General features: G+C 41.0%; 3 protein-coding genes, 1 long non-coding RNA gene and 1 pseudogene across 4 annotated transcripts; 2 read left to right on the top strand and 3 right to left on the bottom strand.

The window, feature by feature from the left end:
- Positions 1 to 2,822: 2,822 nt before the first annotated feature.
- LOC121792929 (fructokinase-1-like) lies at positions 2,823 to 6,134 on the top strand. The gene is given in 6 exon segments (XM_042191068.1): positions 2,823 to 3,332; positions 4,130 to 4,374; positions 4,474 to 4,765; positions 5,156 to 5,267; positions 5,270 to 5,307; positions 5,453 to 6,134. Coding segments are annotated over 6 exon segments (1,440 nt in total). The 5' UTR covers positions 2,823 to 2,966; the 3' UTR covers positions 5,840 to 6,134.
- LOC121780136 lies at positions 6,106 to 7,335 on the bottom strand (annotated as a pseudogene).
- Positions 7,336 to 7,855: 520 nt separating this feature from the next.
- LOC121792928 lies at positions 7,856 to 9,887 on the bottom strand. Its single transcript, XR_006048961.1, has 5 exons — positions 9,858 to 9,887; positions 9,539 to 9,756; positions 8,961 to 9,408; positions 8,477 to 8,712; positions 7,856 to 8,337 (listed from the first exon to the last, which is right to left on the bottom strand). It is a non-coding gene; the product is annotated as an uncharacterized LOC121792928 (long non-coding RNA).
- On the top strand, positions 8,078 to 11,942 carry LOC121792927 (calmodulin calcium-dependent NAD kinase-like). The gene is made up of 8 exons (XM_042191067.1): positions 8,078 to 8,282; positions 8,438 to 8,661; positions 8,740 to 8,798; positions 8,907 to 9,128; positions 9,255 to 9,381; positions 9,597 to 9,916; positions 9,999 to 10,143; positions 10,269 to 11,942. The coding sequence occupies exons 1-8, from the start codon at positions 8,078 to 8,080 to the stop codon at positions 10,506 to 10,508; spliced, it is 1,542 nt and encodes a 513-aa protein (XP_042047001.1). The 3' UTR covers positions 10,509 to 11,942.
- Positions 11,943 to 12,089: 147 nt separating this feature from the next.
- On the bottom strand, positions 12,090 to 13,253 carry LOC121792926 (histone H1-like). Its single transcript, XM_042191066.1, has 2 exons — positions 12,976 to 13,253; positions 12,090 to 12,869 (listed from the first exon to the last, which is right to left on the bottom strand). The coding sequence occupies exons 1-2, from the start codon at positions 13,177 to 13,179 to the stop codon at positions 12,219 to 12,221; spliced, it is 855 nt and encodes a 284-aa protein (XP_042047000.1). The 5' UTR covers positions 13,180 to 13,253; the 3' UTR covers positions 12,090 to 12,218.
- Between the last annotated feature and the right edge of the window lie 6,878 nt (positions 13,254 to 20,131).

Raw genomic sequence — 20,131 nt, 5'->3', positions numbered from 1 at the left:
CCCGAATTCATCGTAATTTCTATATTTTATCAAATCTCTGTCCTCTCTAGATTGATTCTTTCTTCTAGAATTCAATATGCTTCGATTTTGAGTTTCTTTGACTTGTCCCTTTTATCTCTATTTATATATTTTTCGGTATAAAGTTATACGAAATAATACGGAATGACGGTATAGTATACCGAAGTTCGGTACGATACATCGAAAAATATCAATACGATAACGATAGTGATATTTACCCATACCGAAAGTTTGGTAAACCGTAATTCGATATACCGAAACTTTTGATACGGTAACAGTATAAATTTCATACCAGTATTTTTGGTATGGTATACGGTATAGCATATTTTGTCCTCCTAAGATTTGACTCTTTTCTCTAGATTTCAATATGCTACGATTACTTCTATTTTCCCCTTTTTTCTATTGCCTCAAAATTGTTATGATAATAGTGAGTAAGACAATATATAGTGTACTTTACTAATATTGTTATGATAATTTTTCACTAGATAAATTTAGTGTACTTAACTAATATTATAGTGAGTAAGACAATATATAAACATGGAAACACTTTAATAAAATTGATGTTACTTTGGATTAATCATATAATTATATGAAAGGGAAAAGCTTATACGAACCGAGTTGTTGAAGTTGGTATGTTATACACTTATACTTATGTTGTTCTTAATTTATTTCTCTGGTTTAAATATTACTACTAACAAAACAATACAAATAAATGTATGGAGCGTTTAATTGTGTACATCAAAATTCAAAAGATTCAACACAGTCCATAAAATTCCCTAACGGGCCTTGCAGTTTACAGGCCCAAATTTCAAACTTCGGGATTAGACATAAAGCCCGATTCATTTTCTCTTCATATAATGGATCTTTTCTTGCATAATTGCCTCTGCTCTGCAAAGCTACATACAATCTTGGAAATTAATAGATGAAGTATATACTACCAAATTATATTTTTTGTATTGGCCAACCAAATTTATACTAGCGTCAAATTTTATAAAATTAATTACATGTTCATGTAATCGGTTATAGGTCGAAATTTGAGTATAATAATGGGTTTGAATGCAATTATTACTTTCTTAAACTATGATGTGGGGAGATTGATGACATCATTGGAATAGGTTAATGGACAAAGCATATATTCTTGTAATGGATGTTAGTGATGCGTGTTACAAATGAATGGATAAAGTGTGAATTAAATTATGCTTTTATTCAAAGCCTAACAATTGAGATACAATGGAATTTAGTCAATTTATTCCATTTTTCTTTATAGACATTCAAAAATAACGCTTCACATACAATGGAACAATGGAATTTAGTCAATTTATTCCATTTTTCTTTATAGACATTCAAAAATAACGCTTCACATACAATGGAATTTCGTCAACATATTCCATCTTCCTTCTCGACATTCAAATACTAGTACTTTTTTTCCGGAAGAGATCACCTCATGCATTATATATTACATTTGCTAATACACCATTATAAAGTGGACAAATGGAACCCATATTTATGGTAGAATCTATTTTCAATACAACCTCTCTCATATTTCCTCTCTTTACCATTTTGAATCTAAATGGGTTAACTCTTTTTATAAATAATTGTATTAGTAATTAGCATTTCTAAAAGTTTTATTACGAATAGAATTATGCTTATTATGAGATCAGTTTATGAATTATGAATCTATTTAAACCTAATTAATTAGCCACATGATGTCTTTCTATAATCTAAGCAAATACACTTGTTTATACACGAATGTGTTCTTCTTTGCGAAGAAAGTAATGTGAAAAATGATATTTTGTATATGATATATCTAGCTAAACAACTTAAAGCACATGAACTTTAGAGTGAAAAATAATCACAACAAAAATTTAATTTTTGAATAAGTCATGCAATATTTGTTATTTTTATAGGAATCATTTATATCGTGAAATTTGTTTCAATAAACTATGAAAAATTAAGAAAATAATAAAAGAAAAATTATTTTGAAACAATCACTAAAAACTTATATTGCCATTTTATATTTTAAAATAATCAAAATACTAATATTATACATCCTCGTATTTAGCATGTGATATATCATAGCTATGAAATCATGGAGAATAAATCATTTGGCTTAAGTAGAAATCTTAATAATAATTTCGTTCAGAATAAGTAGCAATGTGATACTATTAGTATTTTTTTTAAATGAGATAACACAATTACTTTGATTAAAATAGTAGAAATAGAAAACAAAAGAGAGAAAGTCACGGAAGGCTAAAGAGATTATGTTAGAAATAGATTTTATTTCCCTCAATATAAATTTACATGTCCACTTTATATTGGTGTATTAACAAATGTAGTATATAGTGTAGGAGGTGATCCATTCCGCTTTTTTTCATGGTCTTAATCATAATAAAATAATTTAATTTGTTCTAATTTTACTACTACTCCTACAATTTTATTGTTGGTGTACTTTGATACTTACTTATATGTAACTTCGCATTATTCACCCGAAACAACAACACTGTATCATAATATATTAGATAATTTGTGTATTGTAATTTATTCCATCTTGGTTTCTAATTCGTCTCTTCTATATCTTATCATTCTAAAAATAAATGAAGTGTAATATTGTTCATTGTTTCACTGTTTAAAACGTAATATCATTCCAATAACATCACATAATAATTAAACTGTATTATTAATAATTAATTGGAAAATTTTTAAATTTAGTGTCAAATTATCATTTATAAAATAATCTTCATTACTTGGAAAAAAATTACAAAAATTTAGGCAAATTATCCTTATTAAAATAAGACGCCCATTTCAAAGATAGCCAGTGAGAGAGAAGAAGATAAACAGCAGCTGATTTTTCAATCCAAATGCAAATCTCCAAACTGCTTTGCTTCTGATCATCATCTTCATCCATTGCATTCAATTCACCCGATTCCGCCGTCGATAATTCCTGCTGAATGCATAATCAAGCTGCAATATCCCTCAAATCCAGTTATGCCCTCTTTTCTTCCTCCCCAAACGCCCTCCAAAACCCTAAATCCTGCCTCTCGCTTGTCAGACGGCGTTGCAGCTACTATTCGCTGCTGAAATGCAGAGGAATCGAGATTCCGGCGGTCTCCAAGCAGCGCGTCGCTTCTCTCTGCGTCGGCGCCGGCTCGGTGGAGGATGACAGGATTAAATCCGTTGGAGTTAAGGAAATCGACGTCGCCACGCTTGGGAATTTGTGCGTCGATATAGTGCTCAGTGTTCCTGAGCTGCCGCCGAAGCCCTTGGATGAGCGCAAAGCCTATATGGATGAGTTGTCCAAGTCGCCTCCTGATAAGGTTTTGTCGTTGCTGTTTTTTTATTTGTCTCTCAACTTTTTTTACAGTTTCGCTAGCTACTGATTATTTCTGGTTGGCCAATGCACGTTTCACGCTTGTAAATTTTGTTTTTGTAATGATAGTAGAGCATGAGATTTTGCTTGAAATTCAGCTAGAATTTGATCAAAATGTTCTACAAATGAGGGTAGGTTTAGATGCTTCACCAGGGAATAATGATGTAATGTATTTTCTAAAATCATTTTCAGCTATAAGGATGTTGTGATGGTGTTATTTGTAATGTTATTGCGGTTGGTGGGGGTATGGTCTGATATTTGATCGTCTGTCCGGACTAATGATGCAAATGCATGTTTATCGAACTTTGGTTGCCAAATGCATTTTCCACTCCAGGGAAGAGAAAAGAGCTTAGCAAACAGTACTAAATAATGCCACAGTTTTGTGATTTTGCCAATGAGTAGTGACCACCAATATCTGGATAGTATGAGGAAACCAGGTTGCCTATTAATCTTACTTAATGATGTTGTTTAGAGTGTTGACTGTTGATCTTAGGTGAAAATAAATAATGATATATCTGTCTCGTAGTTGGTACTTGGTACTTGGTACTGGATTTTTGAATTCTTGATAGAAGCTGTTGATTTAAATCTTGTCAATTTGGAGTATTCACAACCCAATCTTCACTGTTATGGACCTCAACTTTGTGGTGTCTAATGTTCGGCCAAATCTCTTCAGTCATCTGATAGAAGTCTATATGCCAGATGTATTTTTCTCTATGGATAATGATATCTTATTTTTATTGATAGAAATACTGGGAAGCTGGTGGCAATTGCAATATGGCTATAGCTGCAGCTAGATTGGGACTTAATGTTGTTACAGTTGGTCATGTTGGGGATGAAATCTATGGTCGTTTCCTCTTTGATGTACTCCATGATGAAGGAATTGGTATGGTTGAAATGAACGAACAGAAAACTGTGGCAAATCTGAAAGACTATGAAACTCTTCTGTGCTGGGTTTTAGTTGACCCCCTGCAAAGGCATGGTTTTTGCAGGTATTACAAACAGCTTAAGCATTAACTGACTTCCTTCTATGAGGGTTTTATTTGAAAATGTTGTATGATGAAACTTACTCTAAGTGCTTGTCCATCCAGCCGTGCAGATTTCAGTGCGGAACCTGCATTTAGTTGGATGAGCAGTCTTTCCATAGAAGCAAAGATGGCTATAAGAAGGTCAAAGATTGTTTTCTGCAATGGTTATGGATTCGACGAACTTTCGCCTAGCTTGCTTGTGACTGCTCTAGATTATGCCGTTGAAGTGGGTACATCAGTCTTTTTTGACCCTGGCCCACGAGGGAAATCTCTTCAAACTGGAACCCTCGAAGAGCGAAAAGCCCTTGAGAAGTACTTGAGGATGAGTGATGTTCTTCTATTAACTTCTGAAGAGGTTTGAATCTTAATTTATCATATGGACTTGCTTTATCATATTTGATTCTCAAATTGGTAATTCCCCTGTCTTAGAACTTGCGAAAACACTATATGGCTGCCCTTGAAAACATTCATTAAGTGCTGCATAATGAGGATGCTACCCCTTTCATTTCTCCAAATGTGCAAGTGGCTGATGTCTATAAATATTACTGTCTCTCATTTTCTCGGCATCTAAATTTTGTGAATCCCAAGCATGAAATCTATGTCTTTTAAGCTTGTTTAGCTTTGATAACTCTCTTTATGTTACCTAATTACCATTTTTTCTATTTTCTTGTGCCTTGTTTAACAAGGGAACCTATTCCCCAATATTCCTATCTGTTTTTGAGCTTGGCATTTGGTTTTGAATCAGGCTGAATCATTGACTGGCGTTGAGGACCCTATATTAGCAGGTCAAGAGCTGCTCAAGGAAGGAATTCGGACAAAGTGGGTGATTATTAAAATGGGTCCAAGAGGTTCTTTATTGTCACCCCTTCAAGTATCTCCTGTGCCCCTGGATTTAAGGTTAGTGTGAGAGTGGTACTTTCAAACTAATTTGCAAAAGTACTTCAATGGTTGGATCATTTTAGTTATTGTAACGCCTTGATGAATCTCATATTATAACACCATGCATTTTATCTATATGCCAATTTCTTGCTTTAATAAACAGGTTGATGTCATAGACACCGTTGGATGTGGAGACAGTTTCGTGGCCGCCATTGCATTTGGTTTTATACACAAAATGTCTCTGGTTTATACATTGACCATTGCAAATGCTGTAGGTGCTGCAACTGCTATGGGTTGCGGTGCTGGTAGAAATGTCGCTGCCCTGAAGCAGGTAATGGAACTTGTCAAAGGATCAAACCTCAAAGAAGACAACAAGTTCTGGGAGGACTTGCTAAGGGCGCACACGGATGCAGAGCAGATCACACTGCTCACAGAAATTGCTGTAAATGGAAATAGCAGTCACGTTCAACCCATCTCCTTGCAGAAAGTGATCTCTGAACTGATACCCAAGCTTGAATGCGCAGATCGAAAGCAGGTTGGAGTATGTTGATTAGCAGTATGGATTTCTTATTCGAGATAACGGGTGATACAAGAGAGAAGATATTGTTTGGAATGCAACACTCTGGACAACCAGCTGAACTTAGAACAGTGGGGATTCTGGTAATTTTTGCATCAAATTAGAGTTAGATTTATATTGTTTGCCAATTTTAACTGGTGTATTTTGATTAAATCCATCTTAGTTAGTACAGCTTCCATGTCAAAATTCTGCAATTATTGGCTAGGCTTTATATTATAGTACTATATGGCAGAGGTGTATCATCTTAATGGCATGATTTTTTGTGATAGATCTTTTGCCTTCTCTAACTGACCATTCTTGCAAAACCCATTTATCATGATCGAGTAAGTATAAGGTGTTGGTGCTAATCCCATATTTGGGAGTCTCTCAAATATCTCACAAGCCTGATCGAGCTTTCCTGCCTTGCAGAGGCCGTCAAGTAGGCAGTTACAAGCATGACTATTAAGCTTATAGCAAGACTTTTCAAGAGATTGGAACAGCTCTATTGCCTCCCCAAGTGAATCATTTTTGCAGAAACCATCCAGTAATATATTATAGGTTGAAGAAACTGGTGCCACGCCATGACCTTCCATCTTCGAATAAAGATCGTGTACAGCCACAATGTTCCCCACTTGAAGAAACCGTCGGTTTATGATCTTCTCTAATAAGCATATCTCTGAAAAGGGCCATTGCCTCTTCCAACTTGTGATGCTTCCGATAACCATTAATCAACACATTGTAAGTGGTAACATCCATTCGTTTGCCCTTATCTCTAATCATAACAAACAAGCCTCTCGCATCATCAAGCCTACCCTCGTGACAGTAACCAACCATCAAAGTGTTATACATTATAAAATCCGGCTCCTCCCCCCTCTCCAACATGAAATCCAACATCCCCCTCGCCTCGTCAGTTTTACCCTCCCTGCAAAGCGCATAAATCAACATATTAAACGTCAAAACATTCGGACGTATCCCTCTATCCATCATCTGGAAGAACAACCCCTTCGCCCCCTCCCAATCCCCCATCTTACACAAACCATCGATCAGCGTGCCAAACGCTACCACATCCGCCGAGATCCCCCTCCCCTCCATCTCAGCAAACAATTCTTTTGCCTCCTCCAAAAGCCCCTCTTTCGCAAGGCCATCAAGAAGACAGCAATAGTAAATCAAATTGGGATTAAACCTCAAACCACACCCAACATCTCCATCCCTAATCTCTCGATGCACCCGAAGAGCAATCCCCACATTCCCACTCCTACACAGCCCATTAACCAAAGTGCCCCAAGTTTTCACATTAGGGTAAAAACCCATTGCAATTATATTCCTCAACAGAGATATGGCATCACCTACTCTATCTTCAATGCACAAACCCTTAATCAAGGAAGTGAATGAAACAATGTTTGGATTATAAGCTTAGCCTTTTGAGAATTCGCAGAGACGAGAGCCGTCGCAGCACAAGCTGCTTCACGAGCACGTGTTGTAGAAACCATGGCTGTGTGTGAGACAGAGATGTGCTGAGATTTTAGTTTGGATTTCACTCATTTCGGTTTTCTTTTTTCATTCTTTGTTCTGTTATTAAGTTTAGTTAATTCGTTGTTTCAACAAAATTATTAAAATAAATTAGGATTAATAATTTCAACTATCAAAAAGTCTGAATTTTGTTTAATTCATCTTTTCTTGAATTTTTGTGGTATACTTGTCGAGAATCATTATTCATCATTTATGTATTAGAATTGGCGTTGTGGTTAAGATTAATTATCATTACAATTGTAGTAATTTATTAATCAAGATTGTTAAGTGATTTCCTCTCCGGATAAACTATTACTTAACATTTGCCATACAAAAATCCTTTATAAAACAGAATTGCTAATTATAATTGATAGATTTATGACTTTGCTTATGCATTCTTCTCTCACAAAATTAATTAACACTGTCAAATTTAAATTATACACGTGGCATGCAACATAAAACAGAATGTTGTTTGATAATTCATGATGCAAATTGACCACATACAAGGAGTTGAAACATTCAGACATTCATGAATATCCATCTCCAAATTCATAGGAACAAAATAAACAGAAAAACACACACACACACAGACACACAGTGAGAAAGAGAAAGAAACAGAGGAAAAATACACATTCTTGTCCTTCCATAGGCAAGAGATGCATAGTGGCAAAACATACGCAAAAACTGATCTACAAAAAAACTAGTTTCCCATCATAGATTATTATGTTTGATTCTACGGCAGATGAGATGAACAGCAGCGCTAAAGCAACGTATACGCAGATCCTTGTGGCCTCCTCCGTGGGGCTGATCATAGCAGCTGCGCTGCATTACCGCATCAGGAAAGTACTCGACAGGAAGATCATACCTCGGAAGAGAATCTCCGCTGCCGACCAGGTTTTGAGCATTGAGAAGTTCTCTCACTATGTAGGTAATAAGAAATCTCTGCCCCTTCCTCTCCGTCTTTGGATCTTCGATCTCGTTTGCTGTGATCAAGATCATCAATATTAGAGAATATATGTATGAATAATCAAGATATCCCTTAGATGATTCTCAAACATGGTGTGTGTTGTGTGTGTGGAGCAGCCAGGCAGATGGGATTCAAAGACAGGAGAGAATGCCCACATTTGTGTAAGTTGGCATCCGAATACATTAAAAAAGCTGAGGGATGCGAAGAAGACATGTACGCGTTTTTTGCAAATGATCCTGAATGTGATTCTCTCTTCATCAAACTGGTGGAAGAATTCGAAAGATGCATCCTCAGCTACTTTGCGTTCCACTGGAAACATACGTCGTTTATGCTCAGCCAGGCATGTCGATCTCAGGCTTCGATTCAATCCAACATGTATTTCCTAGAAAAACTGTTGAAAAACATATAAAAATTTCAGGTGCTGGGTGCCGAAGAGCCGAAAAAGAAGCTCAAGAACATCGTCATGCAAGCAACGAGGTAGGTAGATCATCATATCTTCTATCTCTCATAAATTTCATTCATAAATTTTATAAAACTGAATTCTAAACATATTTGTTTGTGTATTTCCTGATTTGTGCAATAAAGAGAACAGAGAGTTGAGAGGGTGACAAAGAATCTAAAAGTGGCAAGAGTGTTTACCACATTAGTGGAGGAGATGAAAGCTATTGGACTCGTGACAAACGACGATTCACAGTGCACGAATGTCATGGTACCAATGGCTCATAGCGACAGAAGTCCAGTGCTCCTCCTCATGGGTGGTGGGATGGGGGCCGGGAAGAGTACTGTGCTCAAGGACATTCTCAAAGAGTAAGCGAATCTCGTGTAGCTGTACATAATAGAAAGTTAGAAACGAGACATTCCAAAACAAATATTTTGAGCTAATTGTACGTAGTGAGGTGATTCAATAACACAGTTTGTTTATCTGCACCATAGACCATTCTGGGCTGGAGCATCAGGGAATGCAGTTGTCATCGAGGCAGATGCCTTTAAAGAGTCGGATGTCATCTACAGAGCCTTGAGCTCTAGGGGGCACCATGACTTGCTTCACACTTCTGAACTGGTATTTATCTCTCCCACTTCTCATTGTCTGCAACAATATGTGGCAAATGAAAAGATAAATGATGCAGAATATCTATTCAATAAAAAGATAAATGATGGTTGCTCCGATCTAGATCAATAGTTGTTGCATTTTGAGACCCCATTCTTTCCTGACCCACCCTTCCTTTGCAAGACAATACGATGATGATTTTTCAGCTTCACTTGTACTTTTTCTAGGTGCACCAATCATCTACAGATGCAGCATCATCCCTGCTAGTAACTGCACTCAACGAAGGGCGAGATGTGATCATGGATGGAACTCTTTCGTGGCTGCCATTCGTCGTTCAAACAATAAACATGGCCAGGTCTGTTCACCGTCGCAGATACCGCATGGGAGCTGGCTACAGACAAGATAATAACGGGGTCGTGACAGAGAACTACTGGGAACAAATGGATGAAGAACAAGAACATGAAGGAAATACGAAGAGAAGACCATACAGGGTAGAGTTGGTTGGCGTTGTTTGTGATTCTTATTTAGCTGTCATCAGAGGAATAAGGTAAACACAACATTATACCAGCCATGAAAACTATCACAATTTTAATTCTTACTAGCTGATTCTATTTCTTACTGTGAGACAGGCGAGCTATAATGTGTAGAAGGGCAGTGAGGGTGAACTCTCAGCTGAAATCACACAAGAGATTTGCAGAAGCATTTATGACATACTGCAATCTAGTAGACAATGCTCGACTTTACAGCACTAATGCGTTAGAAGGCGCTCCTAAGGTACACAGCTCAACCCTCGCTTGCTAAATTGAGACCAATTCAGTCATGTGACAAAACTTAGGAACGGCCAGCTACGAGCATAACCAAGAATTTCCATTTCCACTAATAATTTGTGTGTTCTGCAGCTTATAGGATGGAAAGACAAAGACAAGACTCTGTTGGTCGATCCGGATGAGATAAGTTGTCTGAGCATGGTATCCAAGCTGAACGAAAATGCAGATTCAGTTTTTGATCTCTACAAGACCTTCCATCCGGCTTTCGAAGAAGGCTCTGTGTGGAACGACATAGTTTTGTCCCCTTCAAGGTTGAACATCCAGAAAGAACTAAAGTACTCTATTCAGAAAGCTGAGGCAATGAGAGAGTGATCACAAGAAAACAATTACATACGTACCGGTACATGTAAGAGTGGAGATATATAGATCTTGATGGAGTTGTCTACCTATATGGATACTGTTTAGATAATACTGAGATGGGATTTACAGAATCATCATTAAGACATTTGGCAGTGGGGAAAACAAGTTCAAAAGGCACAGGCGCACAGCTTCCTAAATGCAGACTGAAAACTTAGCAGCAAAATTCTAGAGGTTTTTATCACTTGTCTATATTGTGAAAAGAAGATATATTTAGAGACATTTTATGTGTCGTAATAAGGGTAAAACATTATCAGCAATCAACAACTAATTAAGAACCTCCTACCTTAAATTCCATGTATAACACTAAGAGACATAATATTCTAGCAAAGCACACGTTAAAAATCATGAATCAAGGTAAATTTCTCTTAAATATACAAAAAGAAAAAGGAGGAATTTAAGCATCAAAAGGATGAGCTCCAACTCTAGTAGTGGAGTGACCTCAGGCAGATTCCATGAATAGGCGGTTTTGTTGATTATGCAGGAACCCAAACATTATCCATAGAAATAAGTTAATGGTTGAGAGGTGGCAATGTATTCCGGTTAAATCATTATCTGAAAATCCATAGAGATATTTACATTCATCTTAAACTTTATTGATGCAATCTCTTAGGATGATATCAAGATATATGTTTATAGTATCCAGAGCTTATATAGCTGGATATACCACTTTCAGCCTAAGAAAGAATTATGAAGATGGGAAATGCCTACCTTTGTCTGCAGATATCAAGCTTATAAACCAGCATCTCCTACCATCAAGTTCTTTTACATCTATATCGCTATAGCAGAATTCAACAACGCTGCTTAACTAAACTAGAAAAGCTTTTATGTTTAAGCTTTAAACCCTGTACTGTTTATTTACACCTCAGCAATATGTTTTCAAATACGTGGCCTCACACAAGGCTGTTGCAGCATGCAACCTACTTTTTGGCTGTAATGTTCATGAATACTTGCACTGCTAAGTTCAAAATCCTTTAGGCATTTAGCTGTATAGTGTCGAGTTATAGATCATGCCATCATGGAACTGAATAAAACTGAGCCAAATATTTGACTCTCTGCAAATACTCCAATTAACACAGTTACAAATGACCTTAAATATCTCCACATTCCCCTTTGCAATGGTGATGCAGTCAAGAAAATGCAGTAATAAGCATGTTGGAATTGACCGAGAAGGGTATTAAAAACGTACCCATAGCTGAAGTAAATGGCCTACAAAAGCGTGGTCCAGTGCTTTGCGTACATATTTCGGAATCCCCCCATCCCTCCCTTGTTCACTCATCTTCTTCAAACTTGATATGTTCTCACGCAATCGCACATGAACCCTGCAATTTGGCAAGCGTGTGCCGCCAGTGATTGGGCTCAACCCTAGCCACCAAATGCTCAAGCTATAGCAAAACACAATTAATACACACATTTCAGAGCTACAGATGCACAATTAATAGATGATATACAGATTCAATTGAACAGAATTTAAATCGGTGTGAACTGAATAAAACGAAGAAAGAACCCTAAGATATGAAAATGGGGGCAACGAAAGAAAAAGAATCCGTTCTATCATACTCTTGAGGAGTGAGAAAAGGCAACTACACTCTCTATAAGCATAGAAAGAGACCAGCGTAAATTTACAATACTATCCCTACAAACAAACATCTTTTTCCATTAAAACTACTTCTTCGCCTTCCTCGCCGCAGTCTTCTTCGCCGGAGATTTCACCGTCTTAGCCTTCACGCTCTTCGCCGGAGCCTTCTTCACCGGAGCCGCCTTCTTCGCCGCCGGAGCTTTCTTAGCAGCCGCAGCCACTGCCTTCCTCGGGGTTGACCTGGTGGAAGTCCTCGCCGCTTTCGCCGCCGGCTTCTTCTCCGCCTTAGGCTTCTCCGGCGCCTTCCTCTTCGGTGCCGCCTTCGCCTTGGCAGGAGCTACAGCTTTTGGCTTCGCGACAGTCTTCGCTTTCGTAGCCGGCTTGGCCTTCGCCGCTGGCTTCGCTACAGTCTTCGTTTTGGCAGGAGCGGCTTTAGCCTTCGGTTTGGCTTTCACCGCAACAGGCTTCTTCGCAGGCTTCGCCGCCGCCTTAGGCTTCGCAGGAGCGGCCTTCTTAGCAGGCCCGGCGGCGGGTTTAGGGGCACGAGCAGGCGGCAGCTTGTACGAGCTCTTCACCTTCACAAGCTTATCATTCGCGGCGAATTTCCTCAGCTGAACCAGCAGCATCTTCCTGAAATTCGACGGCAGAGTCTTCTGCTTATCTTCGATGAACTTCTGGATCGCGTACTGGCTCGATCCAGTCCTCTCCTTCAGCGTCACGATCGCCTCCTGAACCATCTGCGCACACATCCGAGGATAATTCAGATCTTGATTTCCAAAAACAAAATTCAATTGAGAAACAAAAACACATAAATTGAGAAATTCAATTCAATTCGATTAATACCTCGAAGTAGGGAGGGTGAGTAGGAGCGGAGCGCTTCCTCGGCGCCGGAACCTTCTTCTCCTTGGGGGCGGCTGCCTTCCTCGCCTTGCTGGATTTCGGAGGCGGATTGTCCTCCTTAGCAACCTCCTCGGCGGCGGCGGCGGCGGCAGGCTGCTCCGCCTCAATCTCGACGTGGACAACTGGTTCCTCTGTAATAGCGGCCATTGGATTCGGATTGAGCTGCAAATCTATGCTTTGAAGCTATGAATTCCCAATATTGAATGAGAATTTGGTGTGAGACTGAAGGCGAAAAATGGGCGGATTTAATAGTAAGCTAATATCAAGAAGACGCAAGCTGATTGGTCGAGAGGCAGCCCACGCGGATTCATAGCGTTCGTAAATTTTAAATCCTAACCGTCCGATGCGATCTAATCTACGGCTATCACGGTAGTTGAGTATGACGGATTGTAAAGCTTTACCAAAGTTGGCTGTTTTTAGGGCTTGTGATGTGTTTCTATGCTTGACTAATCTAAGAATAACTCGAGCTAGGGTTCTTGGATTTTTGTGATTCTTGTCTTATTCTCTAGGGAAATACGAAAGGTTTCAAGGAAATGTCCGTTTGTGCGTTGATGATTACAGGTTTGGGAGATACTGCGGTCGGAAGGTGAAATGGTCTAGAGTAGTCTTTACACCGAGCGTGTTGCGGTTTCTGAGCTGTACGTGTGAATGCTTGGGTTGGAATGCTGATTTTAATGTTGGATGGTGTTCTAGGTTAATGTGGGAGCGTGTTGAAACGAGAATCGTCCGAATCCGTTGAGATTTGGTCGGGGAAATGTTCGTTTGAAGTCGATCCAAGATGAACACATTATTAGCTAGTCCAATGTGACTAGTCTTAACTCATGTAATTTGAGATTTTTGTCATAGAATCATCTTAAATTGGGATTTTCTCATTGAGTAATCTAGTTCTTTGTAAATTGATAATATCATGTAATATGTCGTTTGTAATCGAAAATCGGTCCAAAAAGTGATTATCGTAATCTGTAACGATAACCGGCTTTAAGTGTGCACTATCTTGTCGGAAACCATTCATATATATCTCTAAACCAAATTTGCATTCATTTGGCCAAAATCACCATCAAAATATATCTTGTTAACGCAAATTTTGTTAGGAGAATTAATCTGACACTATTTTTACTTGTTATAAGTCTATTCAAAAGCAACTATTCATCCATTTTTTCGAAAAGGACCTAATTAATCGCAGACCATACATTTATACATGCTATAGAACTAGTTGACATATCAAATTACGCTTTGCATAAAATTTGTCTATACTTTCAAAATTATAAGAATTGTAACTTACTATTGAATTTTTTTAGTTATCTAAAATTGCTTACTATTAATCATGTTGTCGAGTAAGTCAAACCTTAACCTATGTGGAGTCTAATTTACATAGTAAATCAACGTATAAATAAAAAAAAAATCACAACGTTAATCTCTTGATAAATAACAAGCACCAAGGTAAGGCTGAGTAAATTAGCAATAACAAAAAAAATATTTATAGTAGTAAATGCTAAGATTCCAACCTCATTCTCTAGAAATTTCTTGTCTCTTGCATTATTAGTTAGGCCAAGGCATTATTTATATGAATTTTCTTTTCTTCATCGTGACGGTAAATCTAGTCATATTTCATGTACCACTTGGCGATTCCGCGAATTTTTGATGATGATAAATGCTCGTAAAAATAAATTACGACACAGAGAATTTTACGTGGTTCGATTTACTGAGGTAAATCTACGTCCACGGGGAGAAATGGGGGCAGGTTTGTATTGCTTGATCTGCGAATTACAGCTTACAACACAGACTTTCTATATGATTATTTCTCTAGAGAGATTCTAACCCCCTCTATCAGATCTAAGTTCTATTTATATAATGAATTCAGATCATGGCTTGCATCACCACCCTAAGTCGTGGATGTCGTGTAGGTTATGGCCTAAGATCGTGGATGAAGCGTAGGTCATGGCCTACGATCGTGACCTGAACTGACATCACGTGGTAGTGGGTGTGTTGGACATCCTGTATGGGTCCACTAACTCCTTGTTCGGCCGAATACCGAGACCGAACTGCTTTGGTTGCCGATCTGAGAGTAGAGCTTGATGCCGACCTGAGAGCAGAGCTTGATTGGTTGGCTTTTACCGAGCTGTAGGCTGAGGCCGAACTCTTTGGTAATGCCGAACTGAACTCTTGGGCTTTGGGCTGGCCGAGCTGTCACTGCTATTGGGCTGGCCGAGCTGTCACTGCTATTGGGCTTGTTTAGTACGTACCCCATCACTACCCCCCCCGAAAAGCGAAGTGATCCACTTCGGCGAAGCGAGTCACTTCGGCATTCTGGAAAAGGGGTACGGGGGAGGCTGAAGTCAGGGGACGTGCCCTGCGCGTGACTGCATTAAATGCGGCATTAAATGCGACAGTAAAATCCGGCCGTTGAATCCTGAAAAGGTGGGATATGAAACGGTGCGATGATTTGAAATCTTTTCCAAATCTGATAAATACCGTCTTTCTTCATCATTTGAACACCTTTGCTATTGGCTTCTTCTGCACTCTCTATCTTCTGCGTGAAAAATTTCCTTCCGCTTTCAAAAATTTCTTCAGACTACCTTCACCTTCAAAAAGTAAGAAAAATGTCTTCTTCTTCTTCTTCGGAGTCGGGTAGCGTTAGGAAAGGGGGTAAGGGGTCTTCTAGCCGGAAAGAATCCGGGGAGAAGACCGTAGAGTATTTTCACAGTATCTTGAGTAAGGATACTGTGATATCCCTTTACGAAAAATACTCTTTTCCTGGGGGGAAGGCGGTGGTACCTGACGGTGATCACAGGGCTGACTCCCCGCCGGAGGGTTACGTCACCGTGTACGAGGCCTGCTTAGAATGCGGGCTTCGTTTCCCCCTCCCTTCTGCCTTTATAGATTTACTAGATTTTTTTCAGCTTCCTTTAGGCCAGGTGACTCCGAACTCTTGGAGGCACTTGTCGGCCTTCGCTGCCGAACTCCGTAGGTTAGGAAGGGATTTGTCTTTGAAGGCGATCCTTAAATTCTTTCAATTTAAGAGGAAGGGGTCTTGGTTTTACTTGATCCCTTTACAGCCCTTTAGGGCCTTTTGTAAAACGAAGTGGCCGAAGTGGCAAAATCGCTTCTTCTACTATGATAGGACCGCGGCTCCTAGTTTTCCCTGGAGAGGGCCGGAGTCCGTTATCCGTCACCCTCGGCCTGAACCGTTGGACGAGCTCGATGGCGAGCTCAACAAGATTCCCATAGTTAGGAAACAATACACGGAGTCTGAGCTCGTCAAGGGCGACGTCGTGTTCGACATCTCGTCTTCGGACGAAGAGGCCGAGGGTGAGGATTTCTCTTTATCTTTATGCTCTACTGCTTTAACGAAGAAAATCTGACTTTGCTTTCTTGCTTTTTGGCAGTGTTCATGTTGAATAAGGCTATCAGAAAGTCCTCCGAGCTTGTGGAGCCGGAGAGAGAGAAGGCTACCAGCTCGGCGCCTGATGCCGAGAAGAATCCGAAGAGGCAAAAGACCTCTTCGGGTCCAAAGAAGCCGGAGTCGACTTCGGCAAGCAAGAAGGGGAAGACCCAGAAGCCCCCAAGGGCGCCAGAGAAAGACGTGGTCTTGGCGCCTCCTTCGGAGCATATCTGTGAGCCATTTTTATGGCCCACGGACTTCGCCGAGGTGAATTGTCTTCTTGATTCCTTGGCTTGGCTTCTGTCTTGTATTTTTGGTGCCCTCTGTTAACTTTTTTCCTTATCCATTTTCAGAGGAATGATATGCTCTCCAAGCTCGTCGCCGTCGAACTCTCCAAAGCGTCCAACGACTATGCTGAGATGCAGAGGAAATTGGCGGCTGCTTGTCACCGGGCCGAGCAGGCCGAGGCAAACTTTGAGAAAGCCAGAGCTGCTAGGATTTCGGCCCAGGATGAAGCTCAGTTTGCCAAAAACCAGCTCGTCATCCAGCGAGAGCAGACGAAACGGAGTGATGCTGCCGCCGTGGTTGCCCAGGGGGAGGCTCTCCGTGTTTACACGGAGAAACTCTTTTTGAGCAGCCAGTTCTCGGCCTTTGTCGGTAGCCTGGTAAGGCTAATTGCCGATAAGGGCGAGCAGGGGGCCGACGTCGTGCTGCCTCTGTACAGCCGAGAGATAGCAGCTCGGCTTCAGAATCTGCCGCTCCTTGAGGAGCTCGCTTCATCTTCGGTCCTGCTTTCTGCAGACCGAGTCCGGAGTTGTCGAGCTGATCGGGACGAGAACCTGGAGGCTATCTTTGCCTCCGTGGGACCCGTTTCGCCCGCTTCGACTTACAACGGAGAGGGTGAGGCCGAGCCGCTGGAGCGGGAGGCCGAAGTCGATCAGGCCGGGCATCCGGAGAAGGAGGCCGATCAGGAGGCGGAGGCGAGGCCGGCAGGAGGCGAGGCCGAGGCTGAGGTAGCCCAGGAGAAGGAAGCTGTACCAGACCGAGGAGCCGGAGACGAAGCAGGCGGAGTATGATTTCGTCTCCCTTCTCTTAGTCTAGTTTCTTCCTTGTAAAATGGCCTTGAAGCCCTCCTAGTGTAAAAAATTTTCCTTGTGAATGAAAAATTCTCTACATTTGTCTTCGTATAGCTTTTCGTACTCGCCTTTATTCCTGTTGTATTTTACTATCTGCTCGGTATAGCTGCCGAACTAATATAGCTGCTTTGTACCCAAGGAGATGGAGATACTTCACTGGAAACGGCTGTACTCTTCGGCTTTGGACGAAGCTGAGAGAAGAGCTATAGCCGATCAGACGAAGAATGACGAGCTTCTGGCTCGTTTAGTGAAGCTGGAGGCCGATATCAAGGACTTAGAGTCCGATAAGAAAGATCTGGAGGCCGAGCTGAATACGGCCATTGCTGAGAGGACTGCGTATGAGGATTACATCCGTGTGCGCGGGGGAATGACCATATCAGAGGTTCAGGAACGAGTTGACGAACTGTGGGAGGAGTATAATGTACTCCGGAGGAACAATGCGCTGGAGAGCTCGGCTTGCCAACAAGTCGTGAAATCATTGCGGCGCTGGGCTTCTCGGTATGACATTGTTCTTGCCCGGCGTCCCTCAATTGAGAGATTCCTCCGGCATATCGCGCCAACAGATGCTCGCACTCCAGATCAAACCTCTGGTTCCCTTGTTCAAAATCCTACTCCCAGCCAACAACGAACTCCGGAACAGCCGGAAACGTCAAGACGAGAACGGGCTCAGGAGCAACCGGAATCGTCAAGACGGGGACGGACTGAAATTCGCCGAGGAGTTGTGACTATGAGCGAGCAAGATCAGCAGATGCTTATTGCAGAGACTCTTCATCGCCGAGGTGTTAGGACTTCTCGGGCTCGGGGAAGAGGCGTTGGGTCGAGGATAGCATCTCGTCGACCTGCTTATTCTTCATCTGCTCGGAACAACCGAACTCGGCTTCCAGAGGATTTTGCAGATAGGTGGCTTAACTTCAGCAACCCTGGACAGTAGAATAGTCCTTTGTAATAGCGTAACGCCATTTTGTAGGGTAGCGGAGTTGTATGCCGAACAAGATTTGATAAATGAAATTTTGTTTTCGCTTCTAACACTGTATTTACAGCTTAGCGAAAAATTTCATCGTACTTGTCCTCGGTCTTATGAAGTAAACTTCTTTGACCGGACTTGGTCCTTGGTCTGATGAAATAAACATCTTTGACCGGACTCGTCTTTGGTCTGATGAAATAAACATCTTCGACCGGACTCGTCTTTGGTCTGATGAAATAAACATCTTAGACCGGACTCGTCTTTGGTCTGATGAAATAAACATCTTTGACCGGACTCGTCTTTGGTCTGATGAAATAAACATCTTTGACCGGACTCGTCTTTGGTCTGATGAAATAAACATCTTAGACCGGACTCGTCTTTGGTCTGATGAAATAAACATCTTTGACCGGACTCGTCTTTGGTCTGATGAAATAAACATCTTTGACCGGACTCGTCTTTGTGTTCTAATTTGGCGATTTTCGTCGCCGGGATCGAACTTTCCCTTGTCCTAATTCGGCGAGTTTTATCGCGTGGATCGGACTTTCCCAGTTAACCGAAGTGGTCTTATGCAGTAAACCTCTTTGACTAGACATGGTCGTCCTCGGTCTTATGAGGTAAACTGCTTTGACCGAACTTGGTCGTCCTAATTCGGCGAGTTTTATCGCGTGGATTGGACTTTCCCAGTTAACCGAAGTGGTCTTATGCAGTAAACCTCTTTGACTAGACATGGTCGTCCTCGGTCTTATGAGGTAAACTGCTTTGACCGAACTTGGTCGTCCTAATTCGGCGAGTTTTATCGCGTGGATTGGACTTTCCCTTGTTGCAGTTCGTTTCAGACGAAGTGCTTGTTAAGCTGAATTGCGGTCTTGTATCCTCCTTGGAAGCTTGGACTCACAATCGTTGGCTTATTGCAGTTCGTTTCAGACGGACTGCTTGTTAAGCTGAATTGTGGTCTTATATCCTCCTTGGAAGCTTGGACTCACAATAGTCTTTAATAATCGATCTAAAAAGGGGATCAGTCTTTAAAGAACGATATACCTCAGTTTTATTTGTAAGAGACGACACTCACATAGACAGACACAACGCACGTAGAGACAAGAACAAGTAAAAAACAAAGAAAACACATAAGACTGACTGACCGGACTGTCTCTTACAAATGGAACTTTTTGAGGTTGGAAACGTACCATGTTCGGGGTACTTGTGCTCCTGACGCGTGAGTCAATTTGTAAGACCCTTTGCCGAGGACTTCTGACACCCGATATGGACCTTCCTATGTGGGTTCGAGTTCGCCCAGCTTTTCTGCTCGGCTTACTTCGTTGTTTCTCAAGACGAGATCTCCCACTTGAAATTGCAGCTTCTTCACCCTTTGGTTGTAATACCGGGCTACTTGCTCCTTGTACTTGGCTGCTTTTAGGCAGGCCAATTCTCTTCTTTCTTCGGCAAGATCTAGTTCGGCTCTCAGTCCGTCACCATTCATTTCTGAGGAGAAATTGAGTTCGGGGACTGGATATGCCGATCTCAACCGAATCACGGCTTTAGTGCCGTACACCATCGAGTTCGGCTCCGGTGTGACTTTGGTCATTTCGCCGGCCTCTGATTCCGGCTGCTGTGATTGCT

Source organism: Salvia splendens, chromosome 2 (genome assembly GCF_004379255.2).
Source record: "Salvia splendens isolate huo1 chromosome 2, SspV2, whole genome shotgun sequence".
Classification (NCBI taxonomy): Eukaryota; Viridiplantae; Streptophyta; class Magnoliopsida; order Lamiales; family Lamiaceae; genus Salvia; species Salvia splendens.
The sequence above is the reverse complement of the archived record's forward strand: the minus strand, read 5'-3'. Positions and strand labels throughout refer to the sequence as shown.